The 17,776-nt window shown below is 62.4% G+C and overlaps 1 protein-coding gene across 1 annotated transcript in view; it reads right to left on the minus strand.

The window, feature by feature from the left end:
- Gse1 (Gse1 coiled-coil protein) overlaps nucleotides 1-17,776 on the minus strand; it is a 210,126-nt gene that overhangs the window by 128,496 nt on the left and 63,854 nt on the right. The window contains exon 2 of the mRNA XM_090357186.1: nucleotides 11,356-11,536. Coding sequence (XP_090213312.1) covers nucleotides 11,356-11,536 — 181 coding nt within the window. The remainder of the gene's footprint in view (nucleotides 1-11,355; nucleotides 11,537-17,776) is intronic.

Below are 17,776 nucleotides of genomic sequence, written 5' to 3' on the forward strand. Positions count from 1 at the left end.
GGACTTTGAAATGGCCCCAGGGCGCTGGGGCAGTGGCTCAGTGCAGAACGATACCTAGCACCCATGGGGCCCTAGATCCCATCTCAAGCACCACAGAGAGAAAAAGAGAAGACAGCCAGGCATGGTGGTACACGCCTGCAATCCCAGACACATGAGACATTTCATGAAAGAAGGGTCTCAAGGGAATCCTGAGCAGGGCACCAGGAAGGTCCCTTTTAAACCTGGTCAGGTCAGTTCCAAGCCCCAAGGCCACAGAGAGAAACACGTGGTTGGCCCAGGTGTGAGGTTCATGGTGTCCTTAAGAAAAGCCAGATGGCACCTGCTTCATGAGCTGCCAGCAGCTCTGGGAAGGCTCAGGGCTGAGTCAGAAGCCCAGGGCCTCCTGTCCAGAAGGTCACCTTGACACGGCAGCCATGGAAGCCCTGCCAGGGGGCTGTGTCCCTCTGTGGGGCAGATTCCTTGATCAGCCTGGCCGCCGGTGGCCCCGTGCTCAGAGCAAGGACAGCCAGTGACACTAGCGTAAGTGTGCTGGGCTTGGGGACACAGTATTTGGGGCATCGGAGGACAGCAAGGTACAGCAGGGAGGAACAGCTGCAGCCTGGCTGCATGGCCCTGGGGCCTTCACTCCGCCTCTCTGAGCCACCATTAACTTTTCCAGGTAGGAGAATGGCTTTGGGGGGGGGGAGGCCAGAAGCACCACCGCCCCCCTATGCTCCCTTCCCTCTGCCCGCCCGAGGCATCTCCCACTCCACTCCATTGCTCTACCTCCAAACTTACCCCCTCCCTTCTGTGCTCCTCCCCCTTCTGATCTCTGTTCCTCTCTGTGGTTCCCAGTCCCTTTGAGGTCTCCCCCCCCCCAACATCCTACGCATGTGCAGATGAGACAGAAACCTTCATGCTGGAAGCAGGAGCCCCTGACACCCCCTTAACCCACACACTGGTTACTCATCCTGACACCCACGTGAGAGGACCCGGGAAGAGCCCGGACATGCTGAACTCCTGAACCCAGCACGGCCCTTGCTCCAGCAAGAGGGAGGAGGAAGCCTCTGGGCACCGAGCCAACCAATGGCCTGGGCCAGTGCCAGCTCCAGGCATGGAAGGGCCGGGAAGGTCACACATCTGCTGACCCAGCGCCTGGGGGGGTGAGCGGCGCCTCCTTCCAGCAGGGGGCATTAGGGGGTGAACCACAGTGTGAGGGGCTGTGGTGGGGTGCAAGCCAGGCCCTGTCCACGTGAGCTGTGTCTCCCACTCACTCCCCAGCCCCCCTCCATGCCTTCTGGAGCCATGAGAGGAGGCTGCACCGCACTCCAGACCGTGAGCTGGGTGGACACCCCACTTCCCTATTTGTATGTGAGAGAATATTCTAGAAGCAGAAGACCCAGGGGAAGCAGAAGGCCTGGGGTCAGGAAGGAGGAAAACCACAGAGCATCTGGAAGCTACCTGGACTCATAAGCCAGGGGTAGGCCAGGTGCCCGGGCCGCCGGCCCTGACCTGGGGTCCACTCAGGGCGGGCAGAAGGGGTCCTAGCAGCCTCCATGGCCCAGCACAGGCCGCTCTCTGTTCTGCATGGGTCATCCCGGGCAGGCACTGCTCCAGGACGGCTGGGAGAGGGGCCGGGGCCTGCACCAGGCGTGCGTCTTCGGAACTGCTCTGGGCAGGCCCTAGACAGCCTGGACAGGGGAGGGCAGGGGAGACAGATGGAGGAACGTTTATTAGGAGTGAGTCAGAATGCAAAGGGTTTCCTCCGGAGACCTGATGGGAAGGGAGGCTGGACAAGGCGCCTGGCTGCCGAGCCAACGCGGCAAGCAGCAGAGCTGGGCGCTAGCCACTGCGGGGTGTCTCTGGTGAGTGGGTATGCCAGCCTCGGGCCAGGCTGTGGGCTGAGATGCCTGCCGCCCACCCAAGGGCAGCTCCAGGCCCACTGAGGCTCACTCAGCACGCCCACCTGGGCAGTATGGACACCCTGGTCTCTTTCCCTGGGAGCGGGGCCCGGAGACAGGCCCACAGGAGGGGCAGAGCATCTCAGCTGGCCCTCTACTGCCTTGCTGGCATGTTCTACAGTCATGATGGGCCTGAAGCCCCAGCAGCCTGGGACTTGGGTTTTTCTAGGCATGGATGATTTAGCTGTCTGCTTCTTAGACCAGGTCGTGTCCAAACCCTGACCCTGCTTGCCCTAGCCCTCCTTCAGGCTCATGCCCCCAACCCTGGCCTGGGCTGGTGCAGGAGGCTCTCAGGAGGGACAGGGTCCTGAGGGCCAGTCAAGACAACCCCCGCGGCCTTCAAGGGCAAGACCACGGGGGTCCTGCAGGGCCTGGAGCGACCTGGGGACAGGAAGGGAGGGAGGAGCCAATATCCATCTGACAACCCCACCAGCGGCTAGGGCGCCCAGAGCCTTGGCTTTATGACAGAGCTTCCATCCCTGTGGCTGCCTTCCCATTAGGGCAGCCCCTGTGAGCCCCCAGCCCCAGGATTATCTGAGAGTTCTCCCTCTACACCCATCAAATTAGAGCGGCGTCCATGCCGCCAGCGCTGGCAGGTATTAAACTTTAATGAGCGCTAATGGCTTTGCCCTACTTTGTGAGCGCTGGGCCTACATTTATGAACATTTAATTTCTCGGGCCCTGACCTCTCTCCCTCCCACCTGGCTGCCCCCAGCTGCCTTTCACAGATGTGTCTGACACCCCGCAGCCTAAGTACCGGCCTGGGGGGGGGGGGCGCTGCCCACAGCCCATGGCCAGCGTGAACCACACCGCCGTGGTACAGGAAATGGCGGCATTTCACTCACTCTATGCAGTAATCACGGCCTTCCACACATCAGATGTGGCCCCACGGAATGAGCTCTACCACAGTTTCAGGTCCCATCTTAGCAGGCTCAGGGCCCCCCCAACCCCACTCCTGCCCCCAGCGGACCTGCCTGGATGGCAAACAGGACCCTGCTGCCCCCTGGTGGCAGGGAGGCCCACCAGCAGGGGTGAGGGGCGTTACTGCTGCAGCTGACCTTCCCCTCAGGTGGCGTCCTTGTGGGGGGCAGGGCCTCCCTCAATGCCAGCACACCGAGCCCTCAGCAGGGTTCCAGGGCATGGGGCCACTGCTGCCCACGGGGTCCTTCCAGCCAGAGACCTGAGGACCTAGAGAGGCCACCTCAGGCCACGAGGGAGCCTGGCGCCTCATCCTGTCGGCTCGGAGGCGCCGTGGCAGGGCGGGAAGGCGCGGTAATAAAACAGATGCTATCAATCCCCGAGGCCCAGCCCCGAGCCCGGCCGGCCAGGAGCCTGTCACTCTGCCAGCCTCCCACAGCGCCAGCGCACAGACACCGAGTGAAATGTCACAACACTCACAGCCCAGTAACCTTCGCTTCCCCAAGCAGAGCGGCAGGGCGGGCAGCTGGCCAGGCTCCCGGGCAGGCGGGCCCCGGGAGAGGCTCCCCACATCACGCCTCTCCCACCTGAAACACCCACACTGCGAATCCAGAGCGAGAGGGGGGTGGGCAAGGGGAAACGCCAGCAGATCGGAAGCCAGATGCCTGTACTCTTCCAAGCTGCCTCCACACGCGGGGGGCCTCCTCTCTTGTCACCCTGCTACACGCGGGTGCGAGGCAGCTCCCGATCCAGACTTCCAAGGGGGCGCTTGCCTCCCCGCTCTGGCACAGGTGCCCTAACAGAAGCCTTGCCTCTGGCCTGGCTGCCAGAGAGCAAAGGGCCTCTGGGCCTCCTTTGCTGGCCAAAGGGAGGACAACTCCTCTGACAGAGCTCTGACTGGCCTCACAGAGTCACACACAAGAAGTCGTGATGAGGTACCCCTGGTTCTGGGGACTCCAAAATACGGGCAAGAACCACACTCTGCCAGCTCGAGCTACACTTCAACTTCTGGCTTTCTGCTGGTTCATTAGAGACAAGAGTCTCACAGGTGTGTCTGCCCAGTCTGGATTTGAACCTTGGCCTTCAGATCTCAGCCTCCTGAGTAACTGGGATTACAGGCCATGACTACCCAAGCTGCCCCAATGCTTCTGGCTTTGGTTATTTCTGGTAGTGTTTCTTGCCTTCCCAGTGGCTGGCCTACGTGTGCCCCTCCTGCTTAGGATTCTGGGGTTCTCATTGGACTCCTGCTGGAATTGCAGTACACACCACAACCGCTAGTTCTCTTTGTTGAGATGAGGGCTCACTGACTTCTTGCCTGGGCTGGCCTCAAACCTCTGTCCTGCTCTCCATCTCTCCGAGCAGCTGGGATTCCAGGCACAAGCCCATGTACCCTACAGGCTCACACTTCCTTCTCCCTGCCCAGTCACAGTCTGTGGCAGAGCCTCAGTTCCTCCCAGGGCAGAGCAGGGCAAAGGACTCATTCCAGGAGGCCTCTGTGAGCACCTGGGCAGATAGCACCCAGCCAGGCTGCATCACTCTCATGGTTGACACACACAGTGGGCCTCTGTGGGCCTCAGTTTCCCTACAGAATGCCATCACAGCTTCTGCACAGCTGGCCTGACTCTTATTTCTGTGAGGAGAGGGTTGGGGGTCTTCTGTGGGAAAGCAGGAGACCCCGCCCCAGGTGTGCACCCCATCACAACATCGTGAAACCTGCTCCGAGCCTGCCCCCCGGCCCTGCCCCCGTCACATCTCGAGGGGTCTGCAGCTGAGGGGGGAGAGCTGCCTGGCACACAGGAGTTCCTGCTGCACACAGGAACTCCAAATATCTGCTGGCGTGCTGAGCGTGACACAGCCGGGCAGTGTTGAATGGCGGGGAGGGGGACCCCCAAGTAGCACCCCCCCTTGAGCTGTCACAAGGGCCTTGGCCACAGGGGGTGACAGGCTCAGGCCCCTGTGCCCCTCCTGGGCGGAGCTGGGCCCCAGCCCCCTCACCCAAGTTCAGGGCTGGGCCCGGCCGGAGCTGGAGCTGGAGCCGCCCTGGCGAGGGCACCTGCGGTCATTGTTAATGGCTCCCCTCCCAGGCTGGTGTCTCCGTGGGGAGTGATCTATGACCCCATTACAGCCGCGGCCTCTGAAGGCTCCATGATGGATCACCGGCTGCCCGGCGAGGGCCGGGAGGCACAAATGTGTGTGGGTGACGGATGACCCTCATCAGAGCCCGGGGCTCATTTCCATCCGTCAGCGCCGGCTGCAGCACCTGCGGGTGCGGGGGGTCGGGGATCCTCCACTGCTCCCAACAGCAGGGACCACGGGTCCACCCAGGAGCCCCGGGCCCGGTACTGAGTGGGGGTCCAGCCGGCCCCTGGGCTCGGGCACCATTGGCACACCTGTCCCCTGCCCCGGGACAAGCCACCACATGCCAGAGTCACTAGCGCTGAGCACTGGGCCTGGAGTGGCACATAGGGCTTCTGTGGCCAGCACAGGCTTGTCCCCGGACTGGCAGAGCAACTGAGGGCCCCAGGCAGGTGACTGAGAGCCGGCGCCTGGAGAATAGAAAGTGGGTGTCTGGGCCTTGGGGGATGGGGGAGGAAGCCTGTTCTCACCAAAACCACGTGCGGAGCAGTGCACGAGGCCCACGCGGCTGGCCTGGAGAGCAGGGGAAGCGAGCCCAGAGGGGAAGGGAGCACTTGCAGTCACCCAGCGAGACCGCAGCGGCACGCAGTGAGACCACCCTGTCCGTGTGGGAGAGGCCACATGCAGCCTGCCACTGCTGCACAGGGCTGTGTCCCTGCCCCTCTGGAGGGTCCTGCAGCATCCCCGTCCCTGTACGCCGTCCCCCTCCAGCGACAGGTGACCCCGCAGCTTCTGGGGAGGCAGGGGCTCCTTGTGCGGCGCTCGTCCTTGAGAGGCACAGCTGGCTCTGCACACAGAGGGCCCCAGAAGACCAAGGCCAGAGCCGCTGCACAGTGACGTCCCACGGGCTGTTCAAGGGGCCCGGGGAGCTGGCACTGATGGCCCAGGCCCCAGGGGTGCACTCTGACCTGACTCTGCTGGGAAAAGGAGTGAGGACCCCCACCCCAGCTGCACCGCTTCCCGTCCTCTGTGACCCAGCAGGGGCCTCCAGCTTCCCCTTCCCCAGCCTTGCAGGGAGACAGGCGCCCACAGCGGCCACCTGAGGAAACGCGGGGTCAGCCAGGCTGGCCAGGGGACAGTCAGGTGACAGAGCAGGCAGTTAAAGGCACAGCGAGGAAGCGTCTGCAAGGCGAGTACTGACCACGTGTCACATGTCAGCAGGGAGGACTGTGCACATGGCTGGGACTGTGTATCTGTGCTCCTGGGTCGGGTGCGCTGTTCGTGTGACGACGAACCTGGGTGACACATGCGTGGTGTCTGCCGTGCGTTGCAATGCGTGCGCATCTGCTGCATGTGTGTGTGTGTGTGTGTGTGTGTGTGTGTGTGTGTGTGTGTGTGTGTGTGGTGTAAAGGCGTCTGCCATGTGTCAGCGTGTCTGTTCATCTGCTGTGTGTCTGGGGTCTGCGTTGGCAGGTGTGCGCTGGGGATCACAGCGCAGGCTGTGTGGGGGTCTGGGTGCCCAGAGGCCGAGGAGCCCACCAGAGCCCCCAGTCTGCCCTGGCACCCTGCGGGAGGGACAGTGGGGAAGGCGGAGTCCCTGGTGGAGGAGGAGCCTCGTCCTGGCACAGACAGGGCCGGCCATGGCTGTCCCTCCACATCACACAGCCCCACCCAGCACCCGCTCCTGCTCCACACAGGCAGGCGACCTGCCCAGCTCCAGAGCGGGGAGAAGCGCCCCGGAGCCTTCCTCTCCAGGCTCCCAGGCCCGAGACCCTCTCAGCAAGGCCAGCGCGACGCTCAGTGGGGACGGCGCAGACCTGAGCCTGGGCAGCACACGGCAACTCTGCACGAGATACAGAGCCGCCCCACTGCTCTGGGAAGCAGGCGCAGCTCCCCGCACCCAGACCCTCACCACCCAGGCCGGCCCAGCCTCCCTGTCGTCCCCACACTGCCGCCTGGCATTCCAGGCTCATGGCCAAAGGTGAGTGGAGCCCCAGAGTCCACGTGAAGACGTGCTGGGGGCAGGTGGACCCTGCCCTTCGCTCCCTCCAAGCCGGTGAGGTGTACAGAGGTCTGCCCGGCTCCCTGGGCCCGGCCCTCCCGGCTCTCCCCCCTCCTCCACAGGACCTCTGCTCACACCCAGGCCAGGGCACCTGCAGCTTGGCAGGGCTGGTGCCAGGGGCCCCCCTCCCTGCACTTCTGGGCCGGCCTCCAGCTCCCAGCCTGCCACGGCGGTGACAGCGCCTCCCACGGCTCCGAGAACAGAGCCAGGGCTGTGTTCCCGCGTCCCCAGCCAGGACCACACGCCTGGCGGGCAGGAGGGGAGCAGAGCCATTGCCCAACAGTGCCCCACACCCCAACCACAGGCTGTCTGTACCCAAACCTACCATTAGAAAGACGCAAGGAAGCCAGCGCGGGGCGGGCCGCCAGCCGCCAGCGCCAATGGCCCCAGCCAGTCTCTGGGTGCATGCTAGGGAGAGCACCACGTGGCCTCTGGTCTACCACATGGGGCTCCCAGGCAGCAGCTGCCTCAGGCTCCTCACTGTGCACCAGGAAGTCCCAAGCTTGTTTCTGGGAGCAGGGGCAGCACTGCTCTGCAATCAATCACACACAAGCCGTCACAAGACCCCTTCTCAGAGCTTCAGTTTCCCTATCTATAAAAGAGTACTGAATGCCAAATACAGTGGTTCACGCCTGCAATCCTAATATTTATAAGACAGAGACAGGATCAAGGCCAACTTAGGGAAAAAAGTTAGCAGATCCATTATCTCAATCAAAACAGCTGGCTGCTGGGCACTGGTGGCTCACACTTTGTAACCCCAGCTCCTCAGGAGGCTGAGATCTGAGGATCCCAGTTCAAAGCCAGCCCAGGCAGGAAAGGCTGTGAGAAAACTGGAAGTGGTACTATAGCTCAAAGTGATAGAGCGCTAGCCTTGAGTTGAAGAGCTCAGGGACAGTGCCCAGGCCCAGAGTTCAAGCCCCATCACCGACAAAAAAGAAACAAAAGGCATGCACACAGGTGGGGGATCGCACTGGAGACAGGACAGCTGACCCAGGCCACACAGTGTGAAGTGGTAGCACCAGGATTTGAACCTAAGACCTGTGAACCTGGAGATCCACTTTCCACATGGCTCCCAGGAGGACACAGGGGCTCTCGGCCATATTGAGGGCGCTCTGGTGCCTCATGCCCAGGGAGAGGGACCAGACTCATGCCTGCCTGGGCCTCAGCTGGTGTGGGGAGGCAGAGCAGGCTGTGCAGTCCTGGAAGCCGCCTGGGGACACACTTCCCCCAGCCCCTGTCACCAGCCGCTGTGCCACGTCTACCCTTCCCTGGGACACGGGGCTTGCCAAAGCCACTGTCTCCACACGGGTCCCCTGGGACATGAGGACCACGGGCGCTGCGCCAACTGAGTCTGCCGGGGGCAAGGGGTACTCTCCCACAGACAGACAGACAGACACACACACATGCACGTACACACACACACACACACACACACACACACACACACGCACGAGCACGCATGCACACACACACCCCTGCACCTGGAGCTGAGGGTCAGGACCACAGGACGCTCCCAGGCTGGAGCCCCCAGTCCATCACCACCTGGCCTGCGAAGCTGGGCCACAGTGATGAAGGGCAGAGCCTGCACCCCCACTCTGGCACAGGCTGGGAGCACTAGGGCCTTGGCTGCTCCCAGACCCCAGGCCCCCAACCCAGACCCTGCCGCCACCCTGGGTCTGCGTGGCTGCCCTCCCCTTTGTCCCTGAGTCCAGAGCAGCAGGCCGTTTAAGGAGTGCGCTCCCGGGCTTCCGACCCACTCAGCCCACCGTGCAGGGCGGCCTCAGTCTCCCTGCCCAGAGGTGGGGCTCGGCCTGGGGACGTGGGGCAGCACGGCTGGCAGGCCGCGGGGCTCCCGGGCCAGCGCTCCACCCCGCGAACCCCAAGCCAGCACAGTATCCCTTCACCCCCCCTTCCCCCTCGTCTGCCTGGACTCACGGGGGGACGCGCTGTCACCAGCTCCTCTGCTGGGGTAGGCGGCGTGGAGGCCCCTCCTCTATGTCCCTGGCGCCCCTTGCACGCTGCCTCCAGCCTCCCTCGCGCACCGCATACATGTGTTTGCGCACAGGAGCCAGGCCCTGCTGGGCGGCGATGGGATGGCAGCCACGGCGGCCACTTCCTGCCTGGCCTGTCCAGGCTGCTGCTTGGCTCCATGTAAAGCCCACGGCCAAGGTGCGGCCTGCACGCCACCCAGGGGCCACCCAGGGAGGCCCCACCTGGTCACCCTCACAAATGACCACCCAGCAGCAGAACTGCCCTAGCAGCTCTGGACCTGCGCAGCAACGCCAGCTGCTTGCACCCGGGGGTACCTCACATGCTCCAGGCAGGAGCCGGGGTCAGTGGTCAGCACAACGGTCAACAGTGGGAAGGACAAGGGCAGGGCAGGAGGGGTGGTCAAGCTTCCAGCCTGAGTGGGGGGACTCTGGCCTCCACAGGGGCTGCGCACACGTGCAAGTGTGTGTGTGCGCGCGCGTGCGCACATGGGCGCCTGGGTGGCTGAGGACACCTTAGATGAGGAGAGGCAGGCATGCGGACTGCGGGCAACACTCCCTGCTCACCCCATGTTCCACAGAGACAGGAGTGACAGGGAGCAAAGGAGAAGCCTCCACCACCGTCCAGGACCCCAGGGGCCTCCTTCTGCCCCCTGGGACCGGTGCCACCTCTTCCTAAAGCCCTCCAGAATACACTGTGTCCCATCTACCTTGCTCAGGGTTGGGGGTCCATCTCAGTGCATTGGAGACAGGCAGGCCCAGCAGGCTGGAGGTGGGGCCCACACTGACTGTTCTTGGATACTGGATGCGTCCTGGGAGCGGTGGCAAGGGCCTGAGGGTGCTGGGCTGTTTCCCAAGGGCCTGAAGGTGCTAGACTAGGTTCCTGGGCCAAGGCCCTGGGCAGGGCCTGGTGCCCCGCTATCTCCTGGGGAAATGGTGGACAGCGTGCAGGGCCGGGGATGGGCAGAATCCAGTCCTCTCCGACCCTGTCCCTGGCCATGCCAGGCCATCCTGGCAGTAGCCGCAGACAGTCCCAGTGCCCCACACTGCCGGGAGGGGAGGGCTGACAGGTGGAGGAGTTGAGGCTGCTGCTCAGCTCAGGCCTCAGGTGCAGACTGCCGTTCCCAGTGGCAGTCCCATGGCAGTGGGGACCCCTTTCCCCAGGCGGGACCCCACGGCACCTGAGCTGCGGCTCGTCCTGTGACCCAGTCATCATCTCAGTCCTCCAAATTAGCCAGGTCACAGGGTCCTGCGGAAGCCTCTAGAAGCTGGGACAGGAGGGCAGTGGGCCCAGGGCCTCTGGCTGGAGCCCCAGGCCAGCCTCCGACCTTGGAATGCTGGGGAGGAGATGTGTGGCTCCAGTGACTCACCACAGTTGCCACAGAGCCAACAGGAAGAGCCCTGCTCCAGCACACCAGGTACTGCACATAGCAGTTGCTCAATTAACATCCTCCAAAGTGCTCACCCAGTGTGTCCCTGGCAGGCCCTCAGCCCCCTCCAGCCCCCGAGGCTCAGACCCATGAGCCATGGTCATAACCCATGGCTCAGGTGACCCTGCAGTCCCTAGGACCTGGCTCTGCTCACGGCACAAGCCTCAGGGAGAGCGGGGCCTGTGGCTGCTGGCTTATCATTGCAGCCAGTGCCTCACGACCTCCTGTGTCAGGCCATCTCAGATGCGACTTCCATGTGACCTAAAACCTGCCAGAACAGAACTGCCCTGCCTAGCTCGAGGCCCTGTGGGGAGCAGCTGGCAGATAGGGCTGGGCCCCGTCCTGCTGACCCTGCCTCCCGGGGCTCTGTGGTGAGGGAGGATGGGGACCCCTGCCCCCCGTGGCTCCACCCCCACGGCAGCTGTGACCTCTGTCCCCGGAGACCATCCAGGGACCAGGAGTGACATGCTCCTGTCCCTGGTCTCCAAGCAGAGCTCCTCTCTGCACACTTCCACCGGGAGACATTTCCCATCAGAGAAGCCAGCCATCCTGAGCCGAGGCTGAGCTCAGGGATTCGCACCCAGCCCAGCTTGGGTGAGGGGCAGCCTGCGGGACCTCTTTGAGCCCGGATGTGAAATGCCCGGACTGCAGACATAAGCAGGCGGCCCAGCTGGAGTCTGACCTGAGGGTGGCTGTCCCCCAGGAAAATCCTCGCTCCTTCTAGGCCCAGTCAAGGGCAAGCTCGCATGTGCCCCCATCACGGCGCAGACACAAAGGCAACATTCAAGCCCTCTGGGCCTCTGATCCCCATGACACTGCTAAGAATCGTGGAGAACTGGGGTGGGAGCCCACAGACACGACAAAAGATGGAGGCCACAGGGGACCTGGCAGCAGGGCTTTCCCAGGAAGAAGAGGAGTCTGCATGAACCGCTGGGCCTTACCTGTGCCTGTGGGCTCCATGCTGTCGCCATGCTGGCTGCTCTGCAGGTGCGAGGGGGGCTGTGACTCCAGGCTGGTCCCAGGGCCCCTGAGCAGGCTCTCGGCAGGCCCGGGAGGGGGCAGCTCGGGCTCCTGGGCTGGAGGGTGGATGGCTGACGATGCCTCCAGAGAAGCAGTGCTGACCTGCAAAGAGAAGGGTGCACATGGTGAGTCTGGCTGCCCCTGACTCCCAGGAAGGGGGCTGCTGACCACCCCCCGTGCCATTGCTTCCTGCCATGCCTGGCCTTGCTGGTGAGGGCTGCAGCTCAGCTGGCTCAGGGCAACAGAGGAACCAGGATGACACCTGAAGAGGCTAAGACCTGAGGATCACAGTTTGAAGTCAGCGCAAGCAGAAAAGTCCCATTAACCGGCAAATAGCTGTAGATGGAGGAGTGGCTCGAGTGGTAGAGAGCCAGCCCAAGTTCCAGGCCCGAGCTCAAGCCCCAGCATTGACCATGCACACACACACACAGCTCTGACATGAGGGGGTTCTTTGGCACCCCTCTTTTTCCTAGGCTGTAAAGATGGCTCAGGAAGGGGTCACAGGGCCTCCTGAGGTCACGGGCAGGGCCAGCACAGGCCTAGTGCTGGAGGGTCTCCAGCCCTTTCGGCCACGAAGGTGGCGTCTGGGGTGCAGCCAGGCTCCTGGGACAGAGACTGCATGGCTGGTGCAAAGCAGTTTTATGTCAATTTTTTTTTTTTTTTTTGGATTTGTGCCATAAAACCAAAGTGCCTAAGTGAGATGGATGGCCCGGGATTCTTCGGGCGAGTGCAGACCCCGCTGGTCCCTAGACGAGCGATGGATAGATTTACGGGGCACTTCCTGGAATGCTCTAATTTATAGTATCCATATGGTGACACTGCCTGGACCACAGGCCACAAATGTCCACGCACTGGCGGCTCCGGCTGGAGAGGGCTGGAGAGGGCTGGAGAAGGTTGCTCACTCACACTCCCCTGGGGCCCACACGGGCCAAGTGCTGACCCCGGGCCCCGTGGAGACACGGGTCTCACCCTGCAGGGCCTCGGAGATGCCGCAACCTCTCCCTGAGTCACACTGGAACTGTCCACTCAGCCCGGCTCCACTCCGTGCTGGGCCCAGCAGAGAACAAAGGAGAAGAGTCCCTGTGCTGAGCACCTACTGTGCACCCAGCACGGCCCCAGGCTTTATACAGTGCAGCTCCTCCTTCCCGCTGCCCGCCTGCGCCCGAGACCCAGGCCCGCCTGGGCTTGCCCAGTAATTGGCAGCAGAGGGCTTTGAACTCAAGCAGCTGCCTGTGATGTCAGCTGGATTAGGAATCACCAGGGAATGCGGTGTTTAAAGAGCAAGTGGCAGCCGACCCCAGGGGAGACAGGTGCAGGTGACAGGCTGCATGAGGGTGAGGATGGGAAGGCCCCAGGCAGGGAAATCCAGGCGGGCTTCCTGAACAAGGACTGCAGGAAGTGAGGCTTGGCAGGGAGGGGCGGGAGTAGCACCCCGGCTGCAGGACAGTCTGAGTTGAGTAAGACGAGAGGGAGGGAAGCACACACGTGGAGTCCACGACTCGGCAGCCTCCAACGGCCCCAGCTCTTCCTCGGATGGAAGCTGAACTCCGGAGCAGAGCTGCGGACTGGGCGGTGGGGGCTGCAGGAACCGAATCTCACAGGGGCCCCCAGGCAGAACCCTGCCCCGTCCTCTGCCAGGCCACACAGGACAGGGGGAAGGAAGCCTTGCTCTGGCTGCTTCTCCAGCAGTGGCCCTGCTGCCCACGGCTGAAGCAGCTCAGCTTTCCGTGGCCATGGTGGCTCAGGACCTGGGAGCTGCTGACATCTGTGGTTGGGTGTGCAGGCCGCATGCCTGGCCTTGGGGTACGCGGTCCTTCCTGCTGAGCAGTCGGTGGGCTGTGCACAGGAAATCCTGCCAGGGACGGACAACAAGCTGCCCTCCTCACCCTCTGGTGGTTGAGCAGGCCTGAACCAGCACCCGCCTGTGCCTTCTCCCTGCCAGTGGGCACATGGGGAGGCCGGCGGGGGTCTGCTACCCTTGAAAACACTGTAAGGTGATGCCCGAGCCTGCTTGGGACACACATGTGGCCAATCCCGAGGGGCCCTAAACAATCACAGCATCTCAGTGCCCCCCAGGTCCACACAGCACTCAGCGGAAGGCTGGACAAACACCATGGCCCCTGGTTTCCCTGGACAGCAGCCTAGAGGGGGCATCCTCAGGGCTCCCTAATAAACACGCCAATGAGCAGACACATAGCCAGACCAGCACAGACAATGCCAAGACAGCCCATGGCCTCTGAAAATGGAGCCCAGCTAAACTCAGGGAAGGGTGGGTGGGGGTCGACAGTGCACCCCTGTGTGTGTGTGCACAGTATGTGCAGGCTTGGCCAGGCCCGCTGTTATTAACCACGGATGCTCTGGTCTGTGGCTTTTTGTTTTGTTTTGGTTTGTTTTTTCCAGTCCTGGGCTTGAGCTCAGGGCCTGAGCACTGTCCTTGGACTTTCTCAAGACTAGAGCTCTACCACTTGAGCCTCAGCACCACTTCCGGCTTTTTTCTATGTATGTGGTACCGAGGAATTGAACCCGGGTCTTCGTGCATGTTAGGCAAGCACTTTAACCACTAGGCCAAACTCCCGGCCCCTGGTCTGTGGCTTTTGAAGGTCCATTGAGGCGTAACCCCAGGCTGCACCCTCCATCCTCTGTTACAGCTCGTGTTTTCCCCAGTGCCGAGGACGGATCCAGGGCCGGCGAGTCCCTGTGAGCCGAGTGACTCAATGGCTTCCAGTGTGGCAGCGGAGTCACACGACTGTCACCATTTCTGTTCATGGGAGAGAGCAGCGTCCACACAGCCCTCAGTCCCGGCCCCCACTCCCTGCCCTGCACATCTGCCCACTCCGTGACCTTACAGCTGCCACCACTCACAAAACCAGGGCCGCGTGATACAGGACGTGTGCTGGACTTTTCGGTCAGCGTGTTGTGGCAGATACAGTGCCCCATGCTTCAGGTGGAGACCAGGGCCACGGGTGGAAACGGAGGCCAAGGGTGGAGATGGAGGCCACAGTCCCATGGATTGATGCAGAGGTCACAGGTGCCACAGGTGGAGACACGGGGGTATCTTCCCCCAGAGCCCCCAGACCAGGGACCTGCAGGCCGGCGGCAGTCTGCTCCTTCCCTGACCTCTGTGAGCACTGCCTGTTCCATGCCCACTGTGTGTCTGGCACCAGCAACGCCCTTATCCCATCACCCCAAACCCCTCTACAGAGAAGGATGCCAAGGCACAGAGAAGCGAAGCCAGCTGCCCAAGTTCATGGGGTCAAGGTCACTGAGTCCTAGCCATCAGAGTGGAGAATCCAGGCGGGTGTCCTCTGCTAGGCTGGGCCAGCGCTGGGCTCACAGCAGATGCCCACCCCATGCTGGCAGAGGCCGAGGCCACTGCCCATGTATGTGATGACCCCGCGAGTGAGCCCGGGCACAACACGGGCTTTCTCACGTGGAAGGGCAGAGTGGGGAGCAGTGCTGGCGCAGCTAACTTTCCTTCAGAAGGCCGAGGAGACCAGAAGAAGGACATGAGGTGTGTGTGTGGGGGGGGGGGGCCAGGACAATGCCAGCACCACCAGCACAAAGCAGCAGTACCCCAGAAACCTGCACAGGCAAGAGGCCAGGCATGGGGAGAGGAGTCACCTCCTTACTAACCAGTGCTGGCCAGCCAGCGCCTCTGCCCTGGGGGGACATGCTGGCGGTGTCAGTGAGGGAGGGATGTGCACACCTACCTGCCAGGGGAGCTGGCAGCGCCCCCAAGGCCATAAGCACCAGTGGGCCTTGTTCTGCTCTGTGAGGTGGCACGATCAGGCCCAGCGGGCCACCTGCCCCGGCGGCCTTAATTCCCTGTCACGGTCCCTGACAACCACAGACTCCAGATGCCACAATAAAGGCCTGGGTCAGCTGCTCAGGCCTCACGCAGTGGTGGAGACTGGAGTCGCCCGCCACCGGGCCCCCGCAGGCAAACAACTGAAGGGCTGTTACGTGTGCACGGAGACCAGGCGTAATTGGAAAGTTATTAGATGTGGAATACACACAGCACCCAGCAAATGAGTAATCAGAGACTAATTAAGCGCACGGCACATGGCGATCACGCGGAGAATGGTGGCTGGGACAGCTGTGATGGGGACCAAGCCGCCCTGCACAGAGTCACCGCTGGGGGCCTGGTGAGAGGGGGCATTGAGGCCACCAAGAAGACAGCAGAAACCTGGGTGGACAAGGGGCCCGGTCTGCCCTGAGAAAACCTCAGAGACTGCACCAAGCAGCCAGCCAGGAGAGCAGGCAGCGTTGGGCCTGGGCCTGCTGTCTGCCCGTGTGGGGCAGCAGTGTGGGGCTGGGAGCCCAGCTTAGGCCTCTGCCCCTGCCCTGCACCCGGCCTCCTCTTGGAGAGGAGCTGGGCTCTGCCCCTCCGCACCCCCCCAAGCAGCAGATGCTACCCTACCTCTCTCACATCCCACTTCCCGTCTTCAGGGGTTACAGGCCTGCACTGCAGACCGCCCTCGCCCCTGAGCCTGTGCCCTGAGCCCCGCACAGTACCCACGATGCAGCACATGGAGGAGACGCGTCTGGGCTGAGGGAGATGCTATGTGCAGACGGGGCTGTGGACAGGAGTTCAAAGGCCCGAGGCAGCGCCTGGCTGTTTCTGAGCCGTAGCAAGATCCCTGACCCCGGGGAGGGCTCCAGTTCCTTCCGAGGCAAGCCAGGGCCCTTGGGGTCCCCGAGCCCAGGCTGCAGCCAGGTTTGGGGTCTGCCTTTTTAAACTTTTGCCACTGAGACACAAACGAGAGAGTGCTGTTACAAGCAGTCACACCGTCCTGGGGCCTGAAGTCAGTTCCCAGGTGATGTCACAGCCCACAGCCAGGTCACACGATGTTACCGGGATCAGTCACGCTCAGACTTCCTAGCATGCCTGTCCTTGTGTGTGCGTGACCATGTACTTGACATGTTTGCATCTGTGCCTGCATGTGCTTTTTTATGTATATGTAAGCTGTCCACGTGCATCCATGCACGCATGGCACGTGTGTATGTGTAGCTGAGGCACCATGTGTCCTGTGCTCAGTCTGGGACTTCCTTCCCTACACCTGTCCTCACACACATGCCCGTCCTCACGGCCCACGGCCCTCGTGGCACTGAATAGACGCCATGTGCACAGGGCTCCGCCCCCCTGCCTCCCCCTCAACTTCCCAGCTGGGGATCCTTAGGGTCTGTGGCTCAGAGACAGGTAGCACTGGTAAACACCACACAGCCCACGGACGGACGGACAGCTGTCCTGTGGCCTTCTGCAGGCTGACTTTTTGTCACCTGAGCCCACCAGGAGGCCACCCATCAGGTCCTGGGAAAGGACCTGCCAGCAGGGGCAGGGGGGCGGCCAGCCCTGGGGGCTCAGCTCGACCCCGGGCAGGCGATGTGACATAATTACGGTGGAAGGCACCCAGCGTCACCCAGGGCAGCCAGTTTATCAAGTGCTGACAGCGCATTAGCTAAGTGATCACTAGACTATTAATTTTTCTCCCAGCCCTTGCCGGGGTGTAACGGTGAAAAATGGCAGCTGAGCCACAGGGACATTCTTCAGGGTGACAAAAAGTAAAAATAGCTCTAATTGAAGTTGATAGAAATTACACCCTTTAAAAACACACGTCGGGATGCAGTGGTGGTGAGGGGGATGGAGGCCAGGGGGCGGCTCCCGTCACCGGCAGACGCGCGGTGACAGCCTGGGTAAACAGCCTCCTGGGCACCTTCACGCAGCTCGGTGGCCATGCGGTGGCCCCCAGGTGACAGGCGGTGGCTGGCCTGGGGCCTACACAGGCATCTGGTCTGTTGGTGGGCAGCTTCAGGGGACATGAGTGGAGGCACCCCATACCCTCAGGAGGCTGAAGCTGTGTCCTGGGCCTGAGCAGCATGGGCCACCAAATCAGGCAGCCACATCGGTGACCAGCTGCCACCTCCAGACACCCTCCTGAGGCAGACACTGGACCCTCTGAACAAGGATCTGGAGAGGTGTGAGGTGGGGACCCCTTCTCCCCTCCCCCAACATGCCAGTGCTCTGCCCACACCAGGGCCTTCAGGCTGCAGCCTGGCGTGCAGAGGGATAATAAGTACAATGGTAATAAAACCGTAATCAAGGCAGATGCCAGTCTGCACCCTGACCGCTCTCCCTGCACTTGAGTTCACCTCCTCTTCCCTGTGGCCTAGCGGTGGATGAGCTCGCAGGGGACAGCCCAGGCCGGGGACCCTGTGACCTGGGGTGGTGGCAGACACAGCCCATTGGCAGCCATGAATGGTCCCCTTGCTCACCCGGCAACTAGAACAGAAACAGACACTGCCCAGGCCTCCTGGTGCCTTGTGCTGGGGTCTGGGCTGCAT

Source organism: Megascapheus bottae, chromosome 24 (genome assembly GCF_031878675.1).
Source record: "Megascapheus bottae isolate mThoBot1 chromosome 24, mThoBot2.hap1, whole genome shotgun sequence".
NCBI classification, from domain to species: Eukaryota; Metazoa; Chordata; class Mammalia; order Rodentia; family Geomyidae; genus Megascapheus; species Megascapheus bottae.